At 48.9% G+C, this 26,086-nt stretch overlaps 1 protein-coding gene across 1 annotated transcript; it reads right to left on the bottom strand.

Moving 5' to 3' along the window:
• Positions 1-836: 836 nt before the first annotated feature.
• On the bottom strand, positions 837-23,076 carry SARM1 (sterile alpha and TIR motif containing 1). The gene is made up of 9 exons (XM_055002071.1): positions 22,637-23,076; positions 13,244-13,862; positions 11,107-11,319; positions 9,002-9,093; positions 7,640-7,875; positions 4,462-4,564; positions 3,915-4,104; positions 1,785-1,906; positions 837-966 (listed from the first exon to the last, which is right to left on the bottom strand). Exons 1-9 carry the CDS (start codon positions 23,074-23,076, stop codon positions 837-839), a joined length of 2,145 nt encoding a protein of 714 aa, XP_054858046.1.
• Positions 23,077-26,086: the final 3,010 nt, after the last annotated feature.

The raw sequence follows: 26,086 nt of genomic DNA, 5'->3' as shown, positions 1-26,086 counted from the left end.
GCAGAGATCAGCTAATGTTATGGAGGGAAGCCCTCCCCCCAGCATGGAAGGCAAGGGTCAGCCCCTTCTGTCCTCTCCCTGCTACTGGAACGGAGCAGCACACTGCCTTTGGATATGGATGTTCTGTTTAGCCATCGTGGCTAATGGCCACTGTCCTGCTTGGATGTGTGCAAAGCCCTTTCAAAAGCTATCCAAGCCAGCTGCCATCCCATCCTGTGGTAGTGAGTTCCACAAATTAAACTGTGTTGTATGAAAAAGTCCTTTAGTTCATCTTGAATCAATTGCCTATCGTTTTCATTAGGAGGCTCCACTTTTTAATGCTGAAAGAAAAGGAGAAAATCTTCGCATACCATGCGTTTTGAACCATCTCTCATGTCTTGTTCTCCCAGTTATGTCTTTTTTTGCTGATCTGAAAGGCCTGCAATGCAAGAGCCTTTTTGCATAGGGAAAGGACAACCAAGAAGCTGATACATTTTTATAGAAGAGCCTATTACAAGGACCCCTAAGCAGGAAGAGGATGATACCTGATCAGAGAAGTTCCAAAGGATTAAGAGCCTCGGCTGAAAAATCACGAATAGGAAGCTGGGGCCAAGGTCCATCCAGACTGACGGGCACCCTCCGACTTTCATGCAACCTCCAAACGGGCACGTGCCAAAGAGGGAGCAGCCCAGGGCAAGCAGACTGTGGCTACAGAGCTTGCTAAAGGTGTGGGGGGTGGGTGGGGGGTTAAGGCCACTCTTTGCTACCAAGTGCTGCAGGTGATGAAAGGACAGGAGCACCTGCCCTAGCCTCTTGGTCCACCTTGCAGAAAGCAGTTGGGGCAGCTCCTGCCAGTTCTAGGTTTGTCCCATTGGGGGGCCACACTCCAGGCTGTTCTCCGATCCAGCAGAAGAATCCCGGGATGAACGGCCCTGCAGGAACCGGATGATTTTCTCGATCGTGGCCTCTTGGTATTCATGGGACCACCTGCATGGCAAAGAAACAAGTCCAGTTGAGGACGAATCTGGCCTGTGGCACATGGCCTGAAGGCCTCCTTAAGCACTAGGCATTGCTGCCTGGCTTGGAGGGGCAGGGAAAGCACACACACCCAACCGCACGGCTGATTCAGAGGGGAGAGGATGCATCAAATCCAGTTCCAGGGTTGGTCCAAAGGTGGTACACGCAGCAGATCTGGGGCCAGGCAAGGCCTGGAGGGGAGATGGCTAGGGAAAACCTCCTCCCTCCCCTTGGACCAGGTTGCAAGCCTTCCATGTTGGAAGGCAGGCAGGATATTGTGGCAATGAAGAGGCAGACGAGGCAGAGCACTCTAGCGCTGCTTTTTCAACTTCCTTTCTCAATTCAAGTTCAGACTGAGCAGGCACGGAATGGTCCGCTGGGGCTGGTGGCAGCTCTCAGAGACCTTCCCTCTTGTCTCCAGAGACCTTCCCACACGCAGAGCATCGCACCAGTCCCTGAAATGCAGCACAGGTTGCCCAGTGTTCAGCAGGCCTCTGCTAGCTGGGTTGTGAAGTGCAAATGGGTGCGGCTGTCTTCTGCAGACCGAGCAGCTGTTAAAAGCAAAGAGGCCCACTCTGTTTTTCTCCTCACAGCCTTCTCTTCAGGGGAAAACCACAGGCCAGTTTCCAGCTCCCCACCCCCACCCCAGAGCAAAGAACATTTCCCCAATACACTCTCCATCTTTATTGGCTCTACAAAGAGCTTGTGGCGGCATCTGTTGTCCTGAGGCCCCGTTCATGCCCTCTGCCCCTAGACTATCAGTGAGAGGATCTCCTCTGCCCACTCACTTGATACCGTTGAATTTCAGGACGGCTCGCATGTCTGAGGGGAGTGTCTCAGGGTCAGGCCATTCGAAATGGTCTGTCACGGGGATGACATTTTTTCCGCAGCTCAAGGCTGTGGCAATTTCCTGTTGGAAAGAAAAAGGAAGTATTTTCCCCCAATCTTTTTTTTGTAGCATATAAAAAACAGCTGTGGCTATAGAGTAAGCACTGGCTGTCATGGAGAAGGTGCCTGGATAGGCACCTTCTCCGTGACAGACTCAGAGCCAAACTACAAAGTGACGAACGACACAGGTTGGACACTTGTCAGCTTCCCTCAAGTTTTGATGGGAAATGTAGGCAGCTTGGCGGAATGTTGGACAAGTGGCAGTTGAAAAGTCCATTGGACAGCAGTCAGAGAGCCAAGCTGCAAGACCAGGATGCCTACATTTCCCATCAAAACTTGAGGGAAGCTGACGAGTGTCCAACCTGTGTCATTCGTCACTTGTAGCTTGGCTCTCAGCACAGGGTTTCTTCACAGGAATGAATGTTCCCCAGGAAATACTGGCCAGCAATTGCAGTGGAGGGAATCAAGAAAGTCTTGGAGAGCCCTTGAATGAAGCAAGCAAGAAGGTTCCCAGTTCATCTAATCTGCAAGCCAGATCTTTCTAAAAAAACCTCAAGATCTGTGCAAACCACTCATGCAAAGCTGTCCGATCCAGACAACTGGCACATCTAGCTCATCCCAACTCCTTTGACTGGCAGCACCCATTTCTGCCCTCTGAGGGGCTTCTCGCTGGAGACAGATCCTGGGACCTGCTGTGTGCAAGGAATATGCTTTGAACCCTTTGGAAAGGCCACCCCCATGCCATAAGAAATGAATCCATTTATACTGGGATCTCCAACCTTTTAGAGCCTGCAGGCATCTTCGGAATTCTGATACAGCGTGGTGGGCATAGCCAGAAAACAGCTACCACAGCATTCCTTTAGTCACAAAGTGTTGTAGTGGCAGCTGCTGCCAAAGCAACATTTAAAATAAAAACCTGCGCAACCAATCAAATCTCCAGTGGCCAATCAGAAGCCTTGCTGGGCAAAAGCCCTACCCAACCGTACCCACTAAAAATGCTTGGCAGGCCCCTAGAAAGGTTTTAGCGGATGCCATGGTGCCTACGGGCACCACACTAGGAACCCCTGAGTTTCACAATGAGCATCTCTTGGCAGCCAAGAGCAGCCCCCTATAATTACAGGTGGAAGGAAATGGCCATCGTGAGGACATGGCTGCTATGAGGGCAAGAAAATCTGAACTCTTCCACCTACATGGCACAAAATTAGGCATTTCTGCAATCTTTCCCAAAACTTTGAAGCAAAGCAGGTTTGAGAAAGATCAGGGGGGAAATGGAGAAACTTGGGCAAGTGCACAAATGCACCACAATGCTATGCGGAAGCAAGAAAAAAATCCACTTCCCAATGGCATTGAACCCGGGATAAGTAACCCATGTGGAAATGTCTCTTGGGGTTGCTTTCTTTCAGTGGGAAGGCATATCTGGGCTATTGACTCACACAGAAATGTTTACAGACACTAAAAGGAAACCCTAGGGCTGGAAGACTGATGCTTGCCTCTCCTTTCAGGTCAGAAAAAGGTATGTCTCAGCTTGCAGAATTATAGGTTATCTTCCATGGTTCAATTCTGTCCCTACCATTTTTGCTCCAAGGAATGCTGGCTTATGTGACTTGCACCGTCTTCGCTTTGCTAATTTTCCAAATTGAATACTTAGCTCCAGGAACAGCTAAAAAACTGCAAGGGACACTGAGGTGGCCTCATTCCCTGAGCTCTGAAATGTCTGCTTAGCTCCCCTCCACCTTTTGGAAGTTCATCTGGAATTGCCCACAAAGCTTTGCTGGAAAATTAAGAGACACCAAAGCAGAGAGCACCAGAGGGCTTAGATCTATACCCAAGGCACTTGCACAAAGAGAATGCAGAATGCCCACCACTGTGCTCTCGTGCCACTTGAGGGGAAAGGGCCTCTCAAGCAATTGGCTTTGCCGGTGTCTTTCCGCATTGCACCTGCCAGCTTGGGAGGAGGGGGGAGAGCCCACCTAGGACTGCAGAGAGTTTGGTCTTTTGCCCTCCTGCCTTCCCTGGGATGATGCACTTGCCTTGTGCACCCAGTCTTTGCACTCAGTGTCTTCCATGCACTTATCCAGGGAATGGGGGGAAAGGACCAGCACAAAGTTGCGAGCGCTCATGACGCTCTGGACCAGCTTGTCCTCAAACTTCCCAGCCTCCAGTTTTTCCACATCTAGGAAGACGCTGAATCCGTGCAGCTGGAGGTGGACTTTCAAGAGGCTGAGGAAGAGAAGGAGGGGGTGTCAAAAGGGAAGAATCCGCTCTGGCCAAAAGCAATTCTAGCCCTGCAATCTTTCTCCAGCAATGGAGAGAGAGAGAGAACCCTAGGCAAGCAGGCTGTGAAGCATCCCACATGGCTTAGCATTCTAGGGCAGATTGCCTCTGAACATGGAGGTTCGAACTGTTATGGTCAAAATGTCCTGCAGCGTCATCCTCCCCACAGAGGCCCACCAGATGCCACAGCAGACTTACCAGCAAAGCCCCCCCTTGCTGCAGTCCCCCCCCCCGTCCCCAGCACCTGGCATCAAGTGGTATTTTATGTATTTAGAAAATGTATGTGCCTGGCAATGCTCTCACCTGGCCAGCTGGGATCCCGTGCTTCTTCGGTAGCTGATGAACACATCTGTCCCCTCCGAGGTGGACTTGCCACTGCTGCATGGCAAAGGGGAATGGAGCATCTCTGCGGAAGAGAGGAGCAAACAGGGTGCATGGCTCAGTTGAGGTCACAGGCACTGACCAGTCAGCCCTTTGAGATATTGGGAAGGGTATTCAAGCCTTTAAGAGGACCTCAGAGAGAACACAAGAAGCCAGCTGCAGGAATGGTATGGAACGCAATGCCAGAACTTCCCAAGCAAACCAGAGTTGATACAGCTCGGCTCAGCCAAGTGGCTGCAGGAAGTCCTGGGCAGCATTTGTGGTTCTTCGCTGCCTCAAGGCCTGCTTGCTTTTGGCAGGGCATGGAGAAACATGCCCTAGAGAAACATTTTTCCCCTGCCTGTCCTCTACTGATCCTTTCCATCACAGAGATTTCTACGCAAAGAGGCAAGGCAAGAATTCAACAGAGGCAAAAACCAATGGAACCTTTCTAGAACAGTGGATCTGCTCTGGAAACGCCCTCTCTGCCTGCCATCCAGCTCTGCATTTTCTTCTTCTCTGGGAGGGGAAAGTTCAAAACAGAAGCAGCGCTGATTGGCTAGCCCTAGCAATGTCACCAAGAAACCTGTCCTGCTTCCCACCCCTCCCTCAGAGTATGTGCGCTTTTAAAATTTGTAAAGTAAAATAGTGTTAAAAGAATAGAGAACGTGTGCGTGTTTGTGATTCTCTTAAAAAACAATATTTTATTTACTTCACCTATTTCTCTCCAATAGGGACCCAAGGTGGCTTACTTAATTTTCTTATCCTCAAAACAATCCTGTGAGGTAGGTTAGGCTGAGAGAGAGTGAGACCGGCCCAAGGTCACCCAGTGAACTCCCATGGCAGAGTGGGGATTTGAACTTGGGGCACCCAGATCCTAGTCCAATGCTCTAACCATGCTGAATAGCCTGTCAAAAACATAGGTCGGAGGTGATGTAGATGACTGGCTATAACAGCAATTGATTAGCTGGTATGAATGCTTGTCATTTCAGTTGCTAGAAGGGGAAAAGCCACAGCTGAGAACAGAGGCATAGCATGGGGGGGCTGGGGGCGACTGCCCCGGGTGCAAAATTTTGAGGGGTCACCACTTCCACGCCCCCCCCCTGCAGCACCCCTTTGCCACTGCCACCTGCCTCAGCCCCCAACGAGCTGAGTGCTCCGGTGGTGCGGCAGCGAGCGAGAAGGCAAGCGGGGAGGCCTCTCTGTCCCTTCGCCGCTGCCACCCACCTCAGGTGAGGAGGGACGCTCCTGCACGATGACGGGGCAAGGGTCGCCACCTCCTGCCCCAGGAGCTCCACGACCATGCTACGCCATTGGTGAGGAAGACTGGCATCAGCTGGCTGCTTTCACTTCCCACACTAGCAATTCCACTGCCACGCTCAGCTGCAGTCAGCTCGAAGCCAAAGCAATGGTTCAGCAGGGTATTGTTTTATATATTCCCACTGCAATGGCAAAGGCAAGATTGGGCAGTGCCTTACAGCAAAATCCTTAGCATCTTTCCCTTTTGATCCCATGGGGTTTGTGTCAACCAATAAAAGTCTCCACCAGCATTTCAGTGGCTTAAAGCAGCTCCTGCATTATCGAATTCAGGCCTTTAATTAATTGTTTCCCGAAGTGGCATCCAGCCTTTTAATTACTTATCCCACGATTTCCTTCCTCTTTCGTTTTATAGTTCTTAGTGAAATGGGAAATGATAAGGAATCTCTTCTCCCCAAGGAAAAGCACAGAGGGGCTCGGTAGCAGCAGGCACAAGGCACAGCACATGTATGGGGTGGGCGGCTTTTGCCCTAAAACAGAACTGGAAAATCACAAGACAAGATTCTGGCTGCTTATATGTAATGGAGGCAGAGGAGATACACAGGAAAGTCCAGCGCCAGCAGAAGTTGGCATGGAGAAATGGGTAGTGTGTCAAAGTAGGGTCCAAGAGACTCTAGTTCAAATCATGACCAGTCACACAATCTCAGCTCAACCTCACAGGACTATTGTGAGGATAAAATGGAGAGGGGTGTCGCCCTGAGCGCCTTGAAGGTAGGAAGGCATAACAAAGGAATAGGGTTGCCAACTCTGGCCTCAGAAATTCCTGGAGATTTGGAGAGGTGCCTGTGGAGGGGAGAATTTGGAGAAGGGTTTCACCTAGAATCTATGGTATACTATAGAGTCCATCCTCCAAAACAGCCGCTTCCTCCAGGGGAACTGATCTCTGAAGTTTGGAGACCAATTGTAATTCCAGGGGGATGCCAGGTCCCACCTGGAGGTTGGCAACTCTAAACACAAAGCAGATAGCACTGCAGAGGAGACAAATAGGGACTGGTGTGAAGGGATCCCCCAGCCCACACTGCTCACTGTCTCATGGACAAGCGGGTCAGAAACTCATCCGGGGGTTCACTGGAAAAGCTCTGGCAGGTGATGGCTCAGCAGCAACATTGCGTGAATTCTCTATGGCAACTGAGCAAGAAAGGACGTCGATAATGGATATTATATGGATTGATGTTGGTATAACTAAGCATTTTGATTAAATCAGACTTGTAAAAACCACTTGCCTGACTGTCTGGGACAAGAGAGGAAAGATCTCCTCCAGGCACAGAACTCACCCTAAGGGGCCCCTCTCTTTCTACTAGACCTCAACAAAGGAATGGAGGATGGGGGACTTAGGACTTTTGTAGACTTATTTGCAAAGGCATCATTGCAAGAGTGCATTTCAAAGACCAGCTGACACTGGGAGTCACTGTGGGATTGTGTTGATGTGAGGCTTCCTAGGAAAGTTTCAAGTGGGTAGCCACTTTGGTCTGCAGTATAAGAGCAAGATCTGAGTCCATTAGCACCTTAAAGACCAACAAGATTTCCAGAGTATCAGCTTTTGAGAGTCAAGCTCCCTTTGTCATTCCTACTTGTATCTGACAAAGGAAGCTTGACTTTCAAAAGCTTATACCCTGTCAATCTTGTTGGTCTTTAAGGTGCTACTGGACTCAGATCTTGCTCTCATGGGAAAGACGGCTCTGTTGGGGGTAAATTTAGGGTTGGGTCAAGAGGAACACGGAGCCCTCCCTTGTGGTTGTTTGGTTTCTTGGGAAGGTCCGGGTGCCTGGGGCAAAGCCAGGCAGCACATCCCTCCCCTACTCACCACGTGCAGCATTGAGGATGCGGACCCGATGGAAACCGATGTCGACCTGGCAGTCTTCCTGCAGCTGCTGCTCAGTGACCCGGTGGAGGAAGTTCCTGTCAATGCCGCAGGTCACCAGGTTGTAGGTGTACTGGCGGAACTTGGGGTCCACGCTGCCCAGCCAGTCGGCCAGATTGCTCCGGTCACAGGTGGAGTAATTGGCATAAGTCTTCAGCTCGGTCAGTTCACGGAAAAACCTGGGGAGGCAGGAGGTGAGCTCTGGAACAACACTAGCTTTGGGTTCTAGAGTGCCTTTAGCTTTAGGGCTGCAGCCCAGTGGCATCCCCACAACCAGGGACTCCAGTAAGACCGAGGAGGGCCTTTGGAGCACTCTCCTTCAAGTGTGGCATGTTACTGCCAGACCAGCCAGGATCTATCCTGCAAGGGAGAAAGGAAGGCCTTCCCTCGACTCCTGCTTGCATTCTGGACCCTTCTGCTCCTGACACTCTTCAATAAGGCAGCCTTGCCTAGCAGTTGTGGGGGCTGCATTTACTTCAAAGCAACAGCCCCTCACCAAGCAGGGCAGAGGTTTGCAACATTCACCTCCCTCTGGCTGCCAACTTCTATGCCTTTAACACACCTTGATGTGAAAATGTTATAAGGAGAGGGTGATGCCTATGTCACCAAGCAGTTAAAATCTTCAGCTGCTGATTCCAGCAGATCACATGGCTATTAAAGACTTCAGAGCAGGTCTGGATGTTTTCTCCTGTCGGCTGGACCACAGTTCTCTTTGTCAGATGCAACTGGCAGGGAGAGCTGTGGTTACCAAAGGCTTATACTACATAGGAATTGAATACCTTCACTGCTACAAACTGACTGCACACCAAAAGGAGATGTTTACATTTCCAAGCAAGGGAATGTTTTGATTGCCTCTATGCTAATTGCATTCTGTCTTCTTGTGATTTATGCCCCCTTCCTTTTCTCTCTCTTTCCCCCTCCTCTTCTGTATCTGCCCAGTTTTGATCAGGCATCTGATGAAGAGAACTTGATTCTCGAAAGCTTATGCTATAATAAAATTGGTTAGTCTTAAAGGTGCTACTGGACTCTTTTTGATTTTCCTCATAGGAAGTGTTAATGAAGTGAGTTTGCATTGATTTGGGATTTTGATCTGAATGGCAATTTTTCAAAAAACCACTGCAAAAAGTAAACATTCATGGCGGTTCTGTTGAGTGTCACATTTTGGTCCTTTAAAATGTTCCCGCCGCCCCGCCCCCCAGGAGCCCTTAAATCCACCCATAATCACTCCCAGCCCCCTGTAGTGGCATTCAGACAATATACAAAGGGATCTGCAGGGCACGGCTGGTCCAGGTAGTGCCTTCTTACCGCTTGCGAGTGATGCTGGAATCCATGCCAAGGTCTACCTGCAAGTCCTCTTCTGTCAGCCGCAGCAGCAGGTCCCCATCTATCTGGCGCTCCTGCCAACGGAAGAACAAGGGCTAATTTCACATGGGATGCTGAAACGTCCAAGGATTCCGGAAATGGGAAGGGCTTGGAGGGGGCAGGCAGGCTGATTTATCTTAGCCTAGGCAAATTTGGGTTGGCTAGAGATCCTAGCTAGAGAGATCACCTGAAGCAGTAGGAATGCGGAAGGGCCCAGGATGCTGGAATCCTTGGGATGGGATTCATGGAAGAAACTGCTGGACAGCAGTTGGAGTTTAAGCCACTGAAATGCTGCCTTGATGAGAGCCATGGATGGCTTCATCTCCTTTCCCTTTGGGGGCCAAGACTGGGGAAAGGGAATGCCAATAAGCAATAGCTATGCAAAAGACATCCTTGCACAGGCTTCTGGGAGGGAGGGGAGAAAAGGGGTTGCATACATTATCTGGTAGGCTGGGTTTTATTCAGAATCTAGGCCTCTCACTCAGAGCCGAGTTACAAGAGACAGATTACATGAGGACGTGCACATGAAGGGAGTCGCAATGTTAGCTGGGAAGCTGAGCTTTAAAAGAGATCAGAAGGTTTTGTCAATTTCCCCTCTCTACAGAGCCAGCACTCCCTTGTCTCTTGTAGTTCAGCTCTCAGTGCCCACGCAGCCCATTAGCTGGCCCAGATCCCCAGGTTTCAGTGAGGAAAACAAAAGCAAGACTCAAGCGGCCTAAAAAAGTTTTCTGCTTAATTTATGGAGAAGTCACACACACCGTCTTCCCTTTGTTCTAGCCAATGAGGGAAGTTACGGCCATGATTGACAAGGATGGCTACCTGTGTGTGGTTTTGGGTTGTTGTTTTTTTTAAAGTATCTTCTTTAGCTTTTAAAGGTCAATCATTTTAAGGAGATGTATCTCATGTCCTTCAAATTCTTCCAAAAAAACATCAGTACTGTAAGAAAAGTTTCATCTCTCTTTAAAAATATTCCAGGGTGGTGCTTACCAATCCCTTTCTCACTTCTATCAGTAAGGCTAAGGGGAAAGAATATTAAGTGGTGCGCTAGAATGTTAAAAAAAACTGATGGAGAGAATGCAATTCATCCTAGACTTGTAGGCTCAATGTGTGCTGGGTAAGAGAGTACATTTCTTTTATGATTAATGTATATATTGCAAGATTGATACTGATCTTTGTTGGAAAGAATCTGGCTTGCCTAAAGTGAAAAGTGATTGGTTTGTAATTATTTTGTTTTTACACAGCCCAGTTTCAAACTTTTTTTGGGGGGGGGGTCAGGACAGGATTTTGTATCTCTCTGAACTCTTCATAAAAATCCAGAGGTTCCAATTGACCTTTTGCACAGGTAGGATTCTCTTTCTTTGAGTTTTATACTCTGAAGAAAGAGTCTTATTTCCATGGCCTGATGACCTTCCAGATGCTGATATTCAGCACATGCTTGGATTGAGGGCATGCCAAACAATTAAAAGTATCTTCTGGGTGGAGAGAAAGCAGCGGAACAGACTGCTGTTGGCATGGAGTGTGGAGAAGCCCCTCTTAAGGCTCAGTTAACTGGCTGAGATTATGGGCTAAGAGAACAAATGCAGGTTTTGTAGCCAGTTTTTCAACTCTTTGTGCAGATAAACTCTTAGATGCAATATTTCTCTGTGTTGCTGAGAGATTTTGAGATGTTTAAGGCTGCGATACTACACTGACTTGTTCACATAGAAAAACAAAAACACAGAAACAGAAAACAAACTAATACATGAAAACATAGAGGGAGACATACCATTTAGACATTTTACAGAATTTCTTTAAGCTCATTACTTAATCAATAACTCTTCCATATTACCCATATCTTAACTAAATATATAACTTTACTGCAAAGATATCTGCATTTTTATCCCCCATACTTCAGCCTATCATTTGCTGCCAACCTTATAACTCTAATTTTCAAATGCATTGCTCCTGTCATGGGTTTCCCAACTAGCCTGTCACCTTCACAGCAGAACCGCCCAAACTGGCCCAGCCTCCCAAGATCCTGCCACCCGCCACGACCCCACAAGCCTCACCAAGAAATGCGGGCAGTATTTGAGGAAGCCTATCTGCTGGAGCCACTTCTGCACCTCCAGGGGTTTCCAGTTGGGCACAGTGGGCAGGAGGCGCTGGGGCACCTCCTCCCCCATGGCGCGGAGGGCCTTCTTGGCCAACGAGGAGGTGGTGCCGTTGGGAGAGTAGCAAACGATCCTCTTCAGGCTCTGGATGGCCCCGATCTCAGTAAAAATCTGGGCGGCAAGAGAGGGAAAGGTTAGCCTGCAAGGCAGTGCTGGGAAGATTAGCCTTGCCAGCCGGCCTTTCTACCAAGCCAGGCCCTGAGCCCATCCGGCCCAGAATTGGCATAGGGCTTTCCCTTTCATTGCCAGAGTTCCCAAATGGCTGGTGTCTTCAGCATGGGTTGTACTTCCTTTATGTACCTGAAATAACTCAGATTACAAATGAATACATCTAAGGGGAAAAATCTGACACTAGGAAACAGAAAAGAGTACAAAATAAAGACTCACAAATTCAATTTGCGCCAGAAACAGTGAAATGGGTTTTTTAAATCACCCCAGTAGGGATGAAAAATTCAAAATTGTCCCCAATCCAAAGTGCTCCTTTTGACATTTGAAGTCCTAAATGGTTATGGCGTCCAGAATACATTAAGGGCTGCCTTCTAGAAATAGGAACCTGCGCAGAGGCCAAGTCCTTCCTCAGAAGCCTGATGCCTGTGCTCTCGTTTCTGAGGGGGCATCGGATGCTCAGAGGGCGTTGGAGACCACACCACGCCTCTCTCATTTTCAGCACGCACACACCAGTCAAGCCTGGCAGCCACCAGGTCCAGCAGATTGGCTGAGATGCCTTATAAAGAGCTGTACACCAAGCAGCTGATAAATGGCAGCTGGCCCTTTAAGAGTCAGGCAACCACTGGCTGTTGGCCCCTTGACAGCCAGCTGTCTGACAATCAGCTGTTGGAAAGCTCCACCCTGGGGTCAGGGAAGGGGAGTAAGGAGGCAGAAATTGCTCAGGAGGCACTATTGATCTCTCCCAGATTGGTCTATGCCCGCATAAGGCTTCTGCATAGAGAGAAGCCACTGGGCATGCAGAAAGCCTGGCTAAGGTCTTCAAAAGGCTTGAGAAAGGAGCCCAAGAGCAAGACCAACTCTGATTCCCAGCTCCAAAGACTGGAACTAAGGGAGAGGAGGTGGATTAGGATGATATCTGATATTTGCCCCTCTTTTTTTTATGCCAATGGAAGGCACTTAGCCAAATTAGGCTCCAGTGGACGACTGCCGGGCTGAGGTTTCCTACAGGGCAGTTATGCATCATGGAACCTTTCCAGCAGCACCACCAAAATTATGGAACTCCATTCCACTGGGAAAGACTACCTAGCGCCTCCAGTGGTGACTTTTAGACAGCCGATGGACTCCATTCTCTTTCAGACAGTGTTTGGTTTGCGTTTTAGCTGCAGGTGAGTCTCATCGCTTCATAGTGTCTGCCTGGCTTTCTGGTTGAAAGTTGTTTTTTTAACTATCCTCTGCTGGAGCTGCTTCTTTATATTGTTTGGCTGTGTACACTTAGGTGTTCGGTGACTTTCATTGTTTATTCATGTTGAAATGTTAAGTATGCTGTTAAATAGATGCTTTAGGACTTCAGCAAAAGGCAGGATATAAATATTTTACATATTTTAATCCACTTGGTAAGGTATGCCAGTTGTTATCCTCAAAATAATGAGGCCAAGAGCATAGTAGTTTGGGTCTTCAACAGCTCACAGCTGATGCTGTTAATCTGTACTTGAAACAACCCAATAAAAACTGAGGTTTCAAGAGCTATAAACACAGTCTAGGATAAAGAGGAATTCAAACTAAGCCTACTCCTATCATATGAAATAGCATTCAAAGCAAAACAAAATTCACAAGAGAGGCATCTTTCAGTATCTATTACCAATGATGTCCAAATGGAGCCTCCACGTTAAGAGGCAGTCCACCTTTGCTTACCTGATGCTAAAGACGAACAACAGGGAATTATGTATGACTTCCCAGGATGATGGACTCAATGGATCTTTGCAGCCTGGTTGACCAGGAGCTGCTCTTATGTTCTTGTAGGGATCCCTCCAAGCCTTCCAAGGACACTTATACAGTTAGACCCCCTCCCTCCTCTTTTAAACCTTACCTTTGTTTTCATCTGGCAGGCTTTGATGGCTGCCTCGACGCAAAGATAGAAGACAGCAATGCATTGGGCCTCCAGGCGGGAGCTGTCGAGCAGGGGCACCAGGCGCTGCAAGTCATCAGCCGTCCTTCCCTGGCTGTTGTCGCTGCTGCCCAGCAGGGTCTGAGCAAATTGCCCTGGGTCCAGAGTGGCAATGAAGGGCTCCACCAAAGCGAGAGTCCCTGAGCGCTCCACCTCCTTCTCAATCTCCTTGTTGGTGACCAGAACGGCGATGGCAAGGCAGGCGTGGAACCGGATGAGCGGGTCATCCTGGGTGAAGGCCAGGGGAAAGAGCCACTCTGCAGCCCTCTTCTCAACCATCAGCCGCTGGTTGGCATGTCCCCCATACATGGCACAGTTGGCCAGGGCTGTGGCACAGTGGCGCAATACCACGGGGTCACTCCAGCGGCACCAGTAGAGGATGGCATCAAGACCACCGTCAGAGATCAGTTGGAAGCAGGTCTCCTCCGAGTGTTTGAACATGTGCTCTAGGATGCCGGAGGTGCTTTGGGCCAGCAGAGGGCTGTCCCGCTCTTTGGAGAGATTAAGAATCACCCCTAGGCCGATCCGAGTAATTCGGTCCCTGGCAACAAAGGGAGTGGTCAGGATCTAGACCGCAAAGCATAAGGACAGGCCTGTTGTCCACAAGTGACAGAAATACAGAACTGTCATGGACTCTGATAGCTAATTGTATAGATAAAGGACACCAGGCCTGAGAATTTCAGTAACCATATATTTGTTTCTTGCTGCGTCAGCGTGGCTCACTGTCCCTTTCTTGAGAAAGATAGGTTATGAATAGATGGCTTCATGCCCAGACTAACAGTGCAATCCTTAGATGCGTTACTCCATTCTAAGCCTATTGAAATCAATGGGCTTAGAATGGAGTAATTCTTCTTAGGATTGCACTGTGAATATCATAAAAAGTGGGCTGAATTGAACACAGTTTTGAAACAACTATTCTTCAGAGGTTCAGAGATGTCTATATCACACCTTCAGCGGAAACAAATTTGATGGTTTTAATACAGTTGTGTAGGGTTCACTTAACTGGATATACATAAGGTAGCCACAACCTAAAATGCCTGGAGTCTCTCAGATCTGGGTTGTATGAAAGTACTTTGGTGATAACCTTAGGAACTGTATTTTATCTTTTCAATTTATGATAGGGTAAGATATGACTTGTATGCAGGGCTTTTTTTAAGCTGGAATGTGGTGGAACGGAGTTCCAGCACCTCTCGAAAATGGTCACATGGCCGGTGGCCCCGCTCCCTGATCTCCAGACAGAGGGGAGTTTAGATTGCCCTCCGTGGCTGCGGCGTGGAGGGCAATCTAAACTCCCCTCTGTCTGGAGATCAGGGGGAGAGGCCACCGGCCATGTGACCATTTTTGCCAAGGGTGATTTAAACTTTAAAAAACCTCCCCCCCTTGTTCCAGCTGACCCAAAGTGATGTCATTGTGCGGTCCTGAGTTCCACCACTGAGAGCGGGACCACAAGTGACGCCTGACACAGGTTGGACACTAGTCAGTTTCCCTCAAGTTTTGATGGGAAATGTAGGCATCCTGGTCTTGCAGCTTGACTCTCTGACTGCTGTCCAATGGACTTTTCAACTGTCAGTTGTCCAACATTCCGCCAAGCTGCCTACATTTCCCATCAAAACTTGAGGGAAGCTGGCAAGTGTCCAACCTGTGTCAGGCGTCACTTGTGGTCCCCCTCTGAGTTCCACCAGCTCTTTTCCCAGAAAAAAAGCCCTGCTTGTATGGCTTTTCCTGTATCTGATTTCATTGACACATGCATGTTATTTGTGTCATTATGATTCTTTTGTATTTAACCATTTCAGGAGTGATTAGATTAAAAAAAATAAAATAGGAAAAGATAGCATTGAGGGATCTTTGGCTGGAAAACGAGGTTTTCACTTGACACCTGCTGACCTCTCTTCAATCAGAGGGCTGTGAGACTGGCCATAAGAGAGAATAGTCATCTCAGTACAACCCTGTGGTTTAGTAGTTGATGCATGCTTTAGAACAGACAAATGAGACTCCTGGTTTCCATGTGTCTGTTTTGAAAGTAATGCTTGCCCTGCCTGAGGGATAATACTCCACGTCAGCAGGGCACTGAAGTGATGGCTGTCTATATGCTATTGAAAGCACATGGGAGCCGAGGACACTCAGTCAGACTTCGACAAGCCCCCTTCCCTGTCCAAAGGCCAGTCAGGATTACAAAGCCATGAAGGGTTTCTGTTTGGTCCTGCAGAGATGGAGGGAAGCCACAACACAGGGCCAACTTCTGCTCATGTGGAGCTTCACAGTCTGAAAGTAGGGGAAGACATGGGGAAACAGTGAATGCCTCCTCCCCATCCTTTCCCCACCCCCCAAGGAGTCTGGGGGCAGGGTCTGGTTCTGAGAGTCAGGGTGGAGGCTCCATCAAGCTATGAAGAGCAGCCACAGCACAGAGCTCTTTCAAAGTGTTTTACACACATTATTGTGCTGTTGTTTTTACAACGGTGCTGGGAGGTAGGTGAGTATCCTTGTAGTGAGGCTGAGTCTCTCTCTACACGAGACATTTGACATGTGAAGAACACGTGTCAGGAGATACAACGGTAGCTGGGAAGGGTAGTTTAAAAAGAAAGAGCTAGTGGCAGGGCAAAGGCTTTGCTACATACTGGAAGCTGTGTGAAGGGGCTGTGAAGTGCCAGAAGGGAAACTTCAGCCATTATAACCTCTCCAGGTCCAAATCTGGCTCTGAAAAGCAGCTCCAGCCCATTTTCATTCCTTGCTGCCCTCTGGTTGCAATCCCACACAGTTTTAGACTGGAGAGGTGAAATTGACAGAGCCTTCCTGGAGGCTAAGACGAAATTAACAAACCCTCTGAGGAGCAATTTCCACTGGCTCTATCTTTTAAAACTATGCTTCCGGGCTAACATTGCGTCTTTCTACATTTGATGAACATTTATTTTATATTTCAATTTATATACCGCCCATCCTCAGGGGCTCTGGGAGGTGCACCCAGGTGTCTCATGTAGAGATATTCTGAGAGAGTGGCTTGCTCAGGCTACCTAGCAGAGGCAAGATTCGAACTAGAGACCTCATGGACCTCATGCATCATTGCTGCTCCTCTTGGCCACTGCACTGCACTGTATTCCAGGAGCTCTTGCAAGGTATTTGGCAGGTGAGCAGAGCCAGGGGATCAGGAGGCGGGTGGGGCTGGCTCTTCAGGAGGGTCTGGTTCAGGGGAGAGGAAGCCTTAGGGTTACCCTCCAGGTAGGGAGCTGTTCTCCTGAAATTACAAACTGTATTACAAGTTATCAGTTCCCCTGGAGAAAATGCTAGCTTCAGAGGGTGGACACTATGGAATCACATCTCTGCTGAGCACCCTTCCCTCCCCAAACTCCGCCCTCCCCAGGCTCCGCCCTCCCCAGGCTCCGTCTTCAGATCTCCAGGAATTTCCCAACTCAGAGTTGTCCACCCTAGGTCACCCCCAGGGGTCCCCTGGCTCACAGATATCTCCCCACTGCTTGACTCATGCTTGCGGATAGGGTCAGGATCCAGTGGCAGTATCTCTTCATGGTACAGAGATGTGCTGCTCACTAATTAACTTGTAGAACTCACTGCCACAGGATGTGATGAGAGCCACTAACTTCGGTGACTTTCAAGGGGGATTAGACAAATTCATGGAGACAGATGTCCATTAAAGGTTGCTAGGGGTAAAAGGGAACCTCCATGGTCAGAGGCAGTGAACCTCTGACTACAAGTTGCTGGACATGGGAATCAACAGCAGCAGGGAAATGTTTGTCCTCTGGATCTCTGCTTGTGGACCTTCCAGGGCGTTGGTGGGAAGCAGAATGCTGGCCCTGGTGGACCTTCGGTCTCATCCAGCAAAGAGTTCATACATGTTCTAAGAAAGCCTTTTCTTCTCTGCTGTGCTACTGTCTCTAGTGACAAAGAAGCGGTGCCAGAAGGGTGGGGTGGTGCAACAGTCTGGGGTTAAATATCTGCATGACAATCCTATCCTTGATCGGTGACTCAGGCAGCGCTTGGGACTGCAGTGGTGGGCCAGACAGGATCAAGCTCTGGATCTAGCCTCAGGGATGGGAGGAACTGGGCAGCTGCCCATTGCCTATTGCTGCTTTGCTGCCAAATTTACAGCAAGGTCAATATCAGCCGCACACAGAGGGAACACAAGATTTCTGGAAAGGTTTGTCTTACCCTCTTCCTGGAAATGGGAGCCTGTCTGAAAGTCTCTTTCTGGTGGCATGCAGTCCTCCTCCCACCTCCATCCAGGCAAAGGCCTTATCATTCTGTGACAATTCCCCAGATCTGAGCTTTGTGCCTCAGCCAAGGCCAAGTTCCTTGGTCCTATATGATGGTGCCTCTTCCATGGCACCCCCCAACCACGGCCCCACTTTCTGCCTCAAGGCAATTCATGTGTACTCCTTCTGCTCACAAGCCATTCCTGCACAACTCTCAAGTAAGGGACACATGTCAGCATGAGCCAGGATTGTGCCACAAGGGTACCTCTGAACATGTGCAGAGTGCATGTCCCTCATCCCTGCATGACAACAACTGCAGGTCCAGCTTTAGGGGCCAACATGTTTCTAGCTGGAGGGTGTGCTTCCACTAAAACAACACTGTCCTCTTCTATCGCATGCACATGGCAAAGCCAGGCACAGCCAATAGGCATCACAACCGATGCAGCAAGCAGCACAGGATGCGGATGAGGATGAGGAGGAATTTCTCAGCCTAGAGTTGGCATTCCTAACCAGGGACAAGGGCTAGCCTGGTACCAGGTGTGCACTCCTTCCTCCATGGTGTATGGTAGACTCCCTGGCATACTGGAGAGTAAGGGAAAGGGGTCCTGAAAAACCTGAGGGGGGGCGCTTATCAGTAGGATATAGTCTGGCTGGTGAGTTTGGGGATCAAGCCTCCTTCCCTGCCATGTTCCCACCAGGATGATCTCTACATGGTCTTTGATTCCTGTGCCTTCTGCCCTTGGAGCTGGCATCACTTGGCACAACTGCAAGCCAGTCGTTCTCAAGGGCAGAGATGAGCAACTGGCATGCAGCAGTACAGGCTGTTCCCGGAACAAAGTGGCTCCCCAACCTGCTTCTGCAGCCCACCCTGGGAAGACGGAGGGGTGTGTTATTTTTTTTTCCAGAGGCACACAGAGGCCAACGCTCACATCCTGGTTCCAGGAAGCAACCTGATGGATCCAAACACTCTCCAGGGTGTGGTTTTCTCTCCATTAAAGTGAGTGTAATGCATTTTCCCAATTAGTCTCCCCAGCAGGCTCCTCAAAGTACACCTGGCATAGGGAAGGGGCCAAGCCAGCCCTTCCCACATGACACCAGCCCAGGACAAGTGCATCTCTCTCGCTGGCACACCCAGCCTGCCCCATGGCTAGTTCAAGGGCCAGCTCCAGCTCTTGTGTGGCTTATGGTGAAAATGTGTTTTGTTGAGGGAGAGAACAAACCAGAAGTCTCCTGGAAAGGATGGGTACCCGCCCGTCCTCTCATCCCCTGAACCTGGGGAAGGGGATGTAGTGTTCCCCTTTAAAGTGCACTTTGCTGCACAGACAACAAGAAATGGCATACAAGTCCTGTGGTGGTGGAAAGTGCTATCAGGTTACAGCTGACTTATGGCAACACCTCGAGGTGTTTTCAAAGCAAGAGACATTAAAAGGTGGCTTGTCATTGCCTGACTCTGCATAGCAACCTTAGATACTTGCTTGGTGGTCTCCCATCCAAGTACTAACCAGGACCAACCCTGTTTAGCTTGCAAGATCTAACGAGATCCTACTAGCCTGGGCCATCCCAGTCAGGGCACAAGCTCCATACAAAATCCAAAAGAGAAAAAAAAACTTTCAAAGAACGGAAGAACTCTTACAAACAAACAAAAGATGGCTGTTTTGCAGCTGGAAAATATTTAATAATTTGACTGCATCTTTCATATGCAGACAGGAAGTAAAAGACATAAAAAAGCCTCACGACAGAGAGTCTTAAAAGCTTTGGAGAAACTTCTGTCCCCAATGAGAGGTCCTCTCCCTGGGTCACTGGATGGACCTCTCTGATGAGCGTTTGGATGAGGCCTTCCCAAATCGAATGAGAGTGTCTTGCAAGATCTGAGTAAGTCTGCTAATGATAGGACGTTTTGGAAGTCTTTCATTCATAGGGTCGCCATAAGTCGGAAGCAACTTGCTGGCACATAACTCACACAGAGAGATGCAGTACGACCTTTGCTGCCTGCCCCCAAATCAGGTGGATCATTTATGATGATCAATTGTCTCTGAAGAACAGGTCGCTCACCACTTCTGCCTGACTCTAAAACGAAGAGTTGCAAGGCAGCCTTGGGTGTGGGTTTCTGGCATTTACACTTCGTTCCGCATATTCTGACCAGATGCCTGCATGAACAGGGGTGCACTCTAGCACCTCTCCAAATCTGCATCATTTGAAAAATACACGAGGTTTGAGAACAGCTCAGTCCCTATTAAAGGGAAGGTAGAGAGGTGCTCCAGATACTGGAGACAGTCTGCAGTGGGATGGGACCCCAGCTGGGTCAGACCAGTGGTCCATCTAGTCCAGCAGTCCGTTTCCCATAGTGACCAACCAGATGCCTCTAGAAGGCCCAGAGGCCAAAGCCTCTCTTCTCTTCAGAGATATTGGTTCTGACCACAGGGGTTCAGTATAGCAACCAGGGCTACTAGCCATCGAGGGACCTCTTCTCCATCAATTTCTCTTTTAAAGCCATCACTATGTCCACTAGCAGTGAATTCCACAACTTAATTACTGAGTAAAGACATATTTCCTTTTGTCTGTCCTGGCTCTATTGCCTTCACGGCCCCCCTCCCAATTTTAGTATTATGGGAGAGGAAGAAAAAGTTATCTCGGTCCACTTTCACCAGCCCTTGCATAACCTTATAAACTTCTGTGGTGCCCCTGCTGAGGTCTCCTGTCTCTAAATGAAAAAGACCCCAAATATTTTACCTTTCTTCCTCAGGCAGGAGCCTTAACCCCCTTGATCCCCTGGGCTGCTTTTCTGAGCACATTTTCCTGCTCTGTGGGAAGTAATTAAAGCAGAAGAACTTGCATGGCTGGGATTATGGAACTTGGAAATAACAGCAGGAAGAACCAGGGTTGGACAGATGTCTTGACAGGGGTGGAAAGTTTAACCCACTATTCTCTCTCTAGATATAAAATGTAAGTAATTAGCACAGGTCAGTTTTTGTCAAAAGAAAATAATATGTTTGTAAGTCCAGGGTATGAAGGCAGCAGTTGCCACTTTCTTGAGTAAGCTGCATGAAAGTGGGACAAAAACCCGTTGGTTAAAAAAAATGGATAGATAGGCTCACACAGAGTGTAGTGGTTAAGAGCGGCAGGACTGTAATCTGGAGAGCCAGGTTTGATTCCCCACTCCTCCACTTGAAGCCAGTTGGGTGACCTTGGGTCAGCCACAGCTCTCTCGGAGCTCTCTCAGCCCCACCCACCTCACAGGGTGATTGTGGTGGGGATAATAATAACATATTTTGTAAACTGCTCTGAGTGGGTGTCAAGTTGTCCTGAAGAGTGGTATATAAATTGAATGTTGATGTTCTTAAAGGCATCAGGCTGTTCTGTGGGATGGATTCTGCTACAAGAATTCTGTCTATTGGCTTTGATGTCGAATTTGATTTGGAAAAAAGTGTTCACATACAATCTGCAACTCACCACCACGGGATTCAAGTCATGAACCCCACCATCTAGGACGGGGAGGAAGAAATTCCAAAATGACTCAAGGCAGGCCCAAGCCAGTCAGCAGGGCCCAGGTAACGTCCCCTCTCTCCACCTGTAGCCACTTACCAGAGAAGGAAATGGCCAGCCACCTCACTTCTCACACCTATTTCTAAGGTTTCCAGGCAACAAGAGGCCCTAGAAACCTGCTCCTTTTGTAAAAGGAACTTGGTGCTCTCAGGATGTAGAATTTCAATGCCAGATGTTCATACTGAGGACATTTGATGCATAGCATCAGAGGATACAGCTTGCCATTAGCTGTTGCCCCTTGACCTCTCTCAGGAATAAATAAGACCACAGTAATGGTTTACATTTAGCCTGGAGCTAGCAGGTGGAGCCAGCAGTAGATGTGAACCTGGCTCAGGGGTGTGGGGGTCATTCTAAGAGAACAGAAGAGGCCTCTCTTACAGACTCCTTGTGTGGGCAGAGTGCCTGCCAGATACCCAGGGGTGGTTCTTTCTAAGCAATTCTCACGTGAGAAGTTCAAACATGACTCCATTCCCCTGGCAGCACCCTCCATACAGTCAGTCCTGCATCTTAAGGACAATTCCCAAAGTTGACTGAAGCACACTAATGCAAGATAACAGTTACTGTGCTGCAATAAATAAATAAGAAATAACAGAAATTTAACAATTGGGGAGAAGAGAGAATGTTTGCAAGTCTAGCTTTTCTCACTGTGCACCACAACTTACACCCTTAAGCCACAATGAAAACCACAGGATCTCTGCTGTCTTCTTTTACCTCCATCCACCCCACTCAGTCTTGGGAGTGTATGAGGGGGTGCTATTTGTGCCAGCTTCACAAGCACAGAACATTAGTTCCTAACTCAGAGAACATCTTGCACAAAAAGCTCTGATGACCTCAGATGTGCAGCTACGCAATACCACTCTGTCATTTATCACAAAACTGTGTGCTCTTCCCTCATGTGGCATTTCAGTGTCACTCCCAAAATATGCAATATAGACTAGCAAGGCAGTTCAGATGCCAGAGTACCAAAGGAAGACAGGAGAATTGCCCAGAGGAGAGAATTGGGGCCTGGGTTGAAATCCTGGCTGCCCTAAGTATTAATCTCAGGGTTTGGGGGCAAAACTAATGTAGAACATTGAACATGTTTGGAGCATTGGTTAGAATCAGAACTCTGTCACAACTGACACTCCTACAACAAACTTATGCTAAAGAACATGCTTTTTTTTTGGTATTTAGTTATTTATAGCCCCTTTCCCTCCCCGAGCTGGGACTTAGAACATCATTCTTCCCTCTTCCATTTTGTCACAACGACCTTGTGAGGTAGGCAAGGCCGAGAGCCTGTGACTGGCCCAATGTCACCCAGCAGTTTCTATAGGAGAAGTAGGAATTCAAATCCAGGTCTCCTAGGATCCTGGTGGGACACTCTGTTCACTAGCCATGCCAGCTCTCAACAGCTGTAATAATTGTAACAGCTATAATAATTTGAGCATCACATAGCAAGTGAGGAGAGCAAGTTATCTTTGTGAATCAGTATTTGGGGCCCTGACCCCATCTGTGTGGTGGGTGTGCAGAGCAAAGTGTGCCACCCACCCCCATCCAGCCCCCAGCCCCCCCTTCCCCCTTCTGAACTCACCGATTTTCAGCCACTAGGATCTGCTCCAACAGTTTGCCGGCTTGGCACTTGGTCTCCAAATCCGTCGACTGAAGGAAGGAGAGCAGCAAGTCCAGGCCTCCTTCCAGGCGTATCCCATCGCACAGACCCTTGGCAACCTCCCTGCCCACCGTGGGCATCACCCAGGCCTCTTCCACCAGGGTCAGAATCTCAGCCATGCCCACCTGGAGGTCTTTGGGGCCAGCAGCCTGCTTGATGGCAGAAATGGCTTGGTGCAGGTCAGGCAGAATCCTGTTCAGAGCAGCTTGGATGTCGCTGCTCACCCCAGGGGAGACCTCCTGGTATGGCATAGGACTTTGTGCCCACCAGCACTCATAGGTAGGTACTGCTGCCAAGGTCTCAGGGTTAGCCATAGCTAAGCGGCACAGTTTGTATGCAGAAACAAGGAGAGTGAGCACCATGGAGGGGTGGGTCAGTGAAGGGGTCTACTCTAAAACCGCCTCCCTGATCTGGGGCACCAAAGGCTCACTTGGAGGCAAACGGTCAAGACGGTACTGGGGCTTCACAAAGAGGGTGGAGAAGGAGAAGAGAAGAAAGGGAGGCAAGGAGGATCGAGAGAGGAAGAGGTGCAGGAGGGAGTGCAGGGATGGGGGATGGAGAGGAAAAGATGCAGGGAAGAGGGGGTGTTGGGTACCAATGGTCAGTCGGTATCAAGTTGGGGTCTTCGACTCTTGCTGCCAGCTTGGGATGCAGAGATCTCCGTGGGAAGGGGAACAGCAGCTTCCAAACCATCCCTGCTCCTCCCTTTCACCCGGGTGATGATGTCAGTGATCCCAGGAACCGCCCCTGAAAGGAGGGCCTGTCACCATGGCAACATCAGCATCCTTTCCCACTCTTCCCTGAAACAGTCTTGAAATTATAGATAGCTCCATTGGGCCAAAGGCGGGAGGAGGGGATGTGTGATACCTTTTCTAACACAATGAAACCAAAATTATCACAAAATAGGCAAGAGTGCAAGTTTCCAGAATTCTTCATCAGGCTAGATGTTCAGCACAAAAACAAAAGGGGGGGGGAGGGAAGAAAGGTATTTCAGGAAGATGGGAGGAATTATTTTTAAAACTAAACTTTCAGGTAGGGAGGATTTTGCCTGGGACAGCACATGGGGAAGTGGAGTTTAAGCCTCCCTCCTCCCCCTTTTTCCTTATCTGAAATGACCCCAGGAAGCCACTAGTTTCCCATCAGCTACATTTAAGACATCATGGCAAGAGAGATCAGCATAATATTATAATGCTGTAGCAATTTAGTAATTCCAGATTTTTTAAAAGCCCTCTGATAGGGAAAGGGCAAATGGCAGGGGCAGGGAAATGACCAGCATCCCTGTACCTTCCCATTCGCACAGCTTCCAAAGGCACATCAATTGTGATCTTTCCAGAAAGACTGTACCAAATCAGATTTGGGAAAGATCACAGCAAAGTGGGGGAAACTTGGAAGCAGGGGAAATAGAGGGCAACGTCAGGTTGATGCTCCCCAAAATGGAGCAGGAAGCCAAAGGGGAGCAAAATATCCCTGTAGAAACAGCCTACACCTCTGTAACCCTCTTGTCCAGAGGAAATCAAACCCTTCGGCATTGCCAAACTTCTCAACGCTCAAGGTAACAGGAAGGGCATAATGGAAGCAAAACATGGGACATCCCTTGCTCATTTAGCAGCACCTATGATTGATTTTCACAGCCTGCCCTTCACAAGTGTGGTGTGGCAACCCACTCAGCCTTCCCTTGGTTGCTGCCTCTAATGCCCTCTAATGCTGGGAATTAGATTTTTGCTTGCCCTTAAAAACACTCCTCCCCTCCCTCTGGCAACTCTGGGCTTCAAAGTTTGGAGGTGGGACAGGAAATGGGTTTCACCCAGAAGCAACTTCTGCTAGACCAGCAAGGGCAGCAAGAAGAAGTGAGCTGCGACTCACAAAAGCTCATACCCTACCACAAATTTTGTTAGTCTTATAGGTGCTACTGGACGCTTTTTTTTCCTACGGCTACAAGGGTAGCAAGAGTTAAGCTCTACTCATCAAACCAATGAAAGTTTGCAAGCCTGTTTTTAATTTTTGTTATCATGTTTTCTGGAATGCTGAGGTCTAGAAACTTGCTTCTTCTTCTTTTTAATCTGGAAAAAATAAGCTCTGAAAAGGTGCTCTTCATTTTGGAACGGGCACTGTTTGAAAGACTGTTCAGTTACTTGGCCCATTTTATCCTTTAGGCCTAGCAGTTGCCATGATGCAAGCCAAGCTGGCTTTATCAGCTCTCTGTCCACTCCTAAGAGGGGAGGGAGGGGAGAGAGGAAGGCAGGAGCTGGAAGGGAGGTCAGGAGTTCGTATTAATTAGTAACTGAGGGGAATTGATCTGCAAGGAGCAAACTCCACCGCTGGATGCTGGGGAGGGGGGCTGGCTACCCCCACTCCTTCCATTGAGGAGCAGGGGCCTGGGATAGGGTTACCAACTTCGAGCTGGGGCCCAGAGTTTTCCTGGATTAATAATTGATCTCCAAACTACCAGGATCAGTTCTTTTGGAGGAAAGGGCACAGCTTTGGAGGACTGACTCTACGGCAGCACTTCCCCGCTAAGCTCCCTGAACTACTCTGACCTGCCCCAGACCATTTTCCCAGCATTGCTGCTGGTACAGAACATCAGAAAGTAAATTTTGGCTCTGGCCTTGGCCACAGATAGTTCACGGTGAAATGATAAAGCAGTGCCCCACATTCCGCTGGTTAAATCAGTATGCTTCGAGAACCAGTGTGGTGTAGAGATTAAACTGAAAGGCTAGAATCTGGGCGACCCAGGTTCATATTCCTCACTCTGCCATGGAAGCTTGTAGGGCGACCTTGGGCCAGTCCCACCCTCTCAGGGTTGTTGTGAGAATAAAATGGAAGAGAGGGGAACGATGCAAGAAGCTTTGGGTCCCGATTGGGGAGAAATGTGGGGTATAAATGTGGCAAATAATAAAAATAAATAAGTCCTTTCTGACCGCATTCATAAAAGATTAGAACTCATCCCATCCATCGCCAAGGCTAAATAAGATACTGGAAACCTTTGGTTTTCATTCAGCTCAGAATCCGGCAATTCCGAAGTGTTTGCGGTGATGGCCCATTCACAATGAGCCACGAGAATAAGAAAAGTTCTTGCAAAAAAACCTTCTGCTATAATCCGGCTGGTTGGCTGGTGCTGGTGCAGCTGACCTTGCCCATCCTGCCTGACTGCTTGGAAGTTTTTGACCTGCCAGAAGGCCGCTTTGAGGAGAGGCCAAGGCCTGTCCCCACAGCCATGGCTGCAGCTCCGCCCCTTTGTGCCGAAATGTGAGAGGAAGGGGGCAAGGAGCCCACTGGGGCCAAATGGCCAGTGTGGGTTGATGTGAGAGTGCCTGACTCAGCCCTGAAAGCTTTCTGAGCAGCCTTGGGCCCGTCACTTTCTCTCAGCTTAAG

The sequence above is a fragment of the Eublepharis macularius genome, chromosome 17 (genome assembly GCF_028583425.1).
Source record: "Eublepharis macularius isolate TG4126 chromosome 17, MPM_Emac_v1.0, whole genome shotgun sequence".
NCBI classification, from domain to species: Eukaryota; Metazoa; Chordata; class Lepidosauria; order Squamata; family Eublepharidae; genus Eublepharis; species Eublepharis macularius.
This window is presented reverse-complemented; position numbering and strand designations above follow the sequence as displayed.